The 2604-nt window shown below is 40.5% G+C and overlaps 1 protein-coding gene across 1 annotated transcript; it reads right to left on the bottom strand.

Moving 5' to 3' along the window:
- Positions 1-295: 295 nt before the first annotated feature.
- Positions 296-583, bottom strand: LOC103256382 (small proline-rich protein 2H-like). The gene has a single exon (XM_008054264.1). The coding sequence runs from the start codon at positions 581-583 to the stop codon at positions 296-298; it is 288 nt and encodes a 95-aa protein (XP_008052455.1).
- Positions 584-2604: the final 2021 nt, after the last annotated feature.

Below are 2604 nucleotides of genomic sequence, written 5' to 3'. Positions count from 1 at the left end.
AAGTTAAGCTTCTTTCTGTTGCTCTTTATTCTTAGGCTCTGGGGAAACTGGTGTCCCCAAGAATGGTCCTATCTCAGAGAGGAACATGATCCTAAAAGGAAAAATATCAACTTCAAAGTTAAGCCTCTTCTATGTCAAACAGCACCCCTGGAATTATAGGAATAGAGATTAAGGGAGTCCTTTCTGTCACCAGGACAAACTTTGGAAAGGAAGTGATGCCATGGGAGCAAGGAAGAGGCATTTGTTTTGCCGCATCATGGTCTTGATGGCTTTTGCTCTGGATGCTCATGGGTGATCACTTCTGCTGGTACGATGGTGGTGGCTGCACAGGAGGGTACTTTTGCTGACAGAACTCAGATGGTGGGCATGGCTCTGGGTGCTTCACAGGTAGGCATGGCTCAGGACACTTGGGAGGTGGACATGGCTCAGGACACTTGGGAGGTGGACATGGCTCTGGACACTTTGGTGGTGGACATGGCTCTGGGCACTTCGGGGGTGGGCATGGCTCAGGACACTTGGACGGTGGGCACACAGGAGGTGGCTGACAGGCCTGCTTGCATTGTTCCTGCTGCTGATAGGACATCTTTCTTGACTGTCACAGAATCTGAAAGAAAAGCAAGTGACATTATTTGAGGAGGTGTACTCTTGCAGAAAGAGCAAGCCAAAACCCATCAAATAAGCAATGTTATCTCCAAGGTTATGTTTTGGTCTCCCAACTCTCTTTAGTGCCCTGTGCAGCGTCCCCTCTTTTTCTCATTAATATCATATCCTACTAGCCTCTTGTACTTCTCTAGCTAACTTATCTTACTTCTCTTGCCATTTTTAAAAAATGGAATTGTCTTCTCTGTCTTGAGATAGCAACAAGGAGATGAATAAAAATACAATCTCTAGAAAAAAACACAGCCTATTGCTAAATTTCTGACCAACACCAAAACAAGTCTCTACTCACATAACCTTTCATAAGGTGCTGATTAAAGTCTAACTGAGCTGCTTTGAGTGCTAGGACAAGGTTTATTCAGAGAATTGTCAAAGCTCAGACCTGGAAGGGTCTCAAAGGGCTTATAGTCATAGAGGCTGGCAGGGAAGTAGGCAACTGTCTTTTACTGTGGCAGACCAAAGAGAATCTCTTGTCCTCATTTTCTTTAAATTCAATATTATTTCTGTACCTACTTTTTACTCATGAATTTCAGCCTTGCAGTAAAAAGGCATAAGAAATAAATAAAAATAGCCTACTTGTGCCCTCTGTCTGATAATTTTCATCCCATAGGCAAGAGTACACATATCAGCATCATTTGGGAAAAATAGTTATTTCTACTTATAAATTAATTCCAAACATTATTGTGGTTCCTCCAAGCAGAACACCCCAGTAAAATCAGACTTACCTGCTTCTCCAAAGCTGCTGGTGAATTGAGAATGAAGAGGATAGTGATACTGTAACAGAAAGTCCTTTTATATAGCTAGGTGGCCCTACCCTCAGGAAGTGAAGAGGACTACAACAGGGTGAGACAAGTCATTTCCAAATCAAATTCAATTTATATGTAATTCCCAAAATGTCTTGTCACTCTAATCACAGAAAACTTCCTGCTCTGGGATACTCCCCAATGGGGCAAGGGCTCAGTGACTCACCTTAGACTGTCTCTTGACTAACAGTTCCAGTTCCTTGTACAGTTGAAGAATTTGGACAATTCATTAACTGGGAACTTTGATTGGTCTTAGCATCACTTGCTTCCCTGTCCCCTCCCTCAGCACACCTGTATCAGACACCTGTGTGCCCATTTGTGTTGTAACTGTGTGGCATTTAGCTTTGTGCCTTGGAATAACAAAAGCTTGGATTCTCAGAGGCTAGCAGCATGTCTCTATATGTCTCTTTCAGGGGCACTTATAACTCATGTCTTCTTGGTCTATGAATAGCTGATGACATTAATTGGTTCCTTTTAGGATGGTTGGAAGAGAACATAGGGTTTCCACAAAGAGTAACAGAACTCCCTGCTCTTAAGTTGTAGCCAGGACCCAGTAGTCACAGACTGTGCTATTCTGTAGAGAACATTAAGACTCTGACCTTAATAACAATTATAACATGGGGTTGGTTCAGTTTTCTCTCGATGTCCATTAAGATGCCAAAGTCATTTTCAACTGTGCTAGTCCCCAAGATTTTTATTCTTTTATTTGAACCCATGTAGAAATTTTCAACCCATAGCTCACTAAGAAAAATTGAAATGTTTGTTGTTATTGAATGTCACTCAACAGACCTTGTGATTATTTCTGAATCATGTTTAGGAGTGTTATGGGAGTGTTTAAACTTCCCAGCCTTATCTTTTCTTGCACATCTTGAGGATGTAATCTAATGGTTACCCCCAACACTTGTTAATTAACTCACTTCTATTTTTGTTTAAATAGAAGTTGTTAGTATGTATTAGGAGCTTAGTACAAAAAAATCTCCTAATACATTCTAAACATTTCTAAAGCCATCATTATCATTTATCTCTTAAATGTTTTTTCCCAGTCTTAGATGATAGTGGGATTAAATATTTCCAACTCTTTTTTTGTCTACTTCCATCAAGAATTAGATAGATGTCCCTCTTTATTTTTAAATAATCATGCTAA

The sequence above is a fragment of the Carlito syrichta genome, unplaced genomic scaffold (genome assembly GCF_000164805.1).
Source record: "Carlito syrichta isolate Samal-C Ts95f unplaced genomic scaffold, Tarsius_syrichta-2.0.1 Scaffold289321, whole genome shotgun sequence".
Lineage (NCBI taxonomy): Eukaryota > Metazoa > Chordata > Mammalia > Primates > Tarsiidae > Carlito > Carlito syrichta.
The sequence above is the reverse complement of the archived record's forward strand: the minus strand, read 5'-3'. Positions and strand labels throughout refer to the sequence as shown.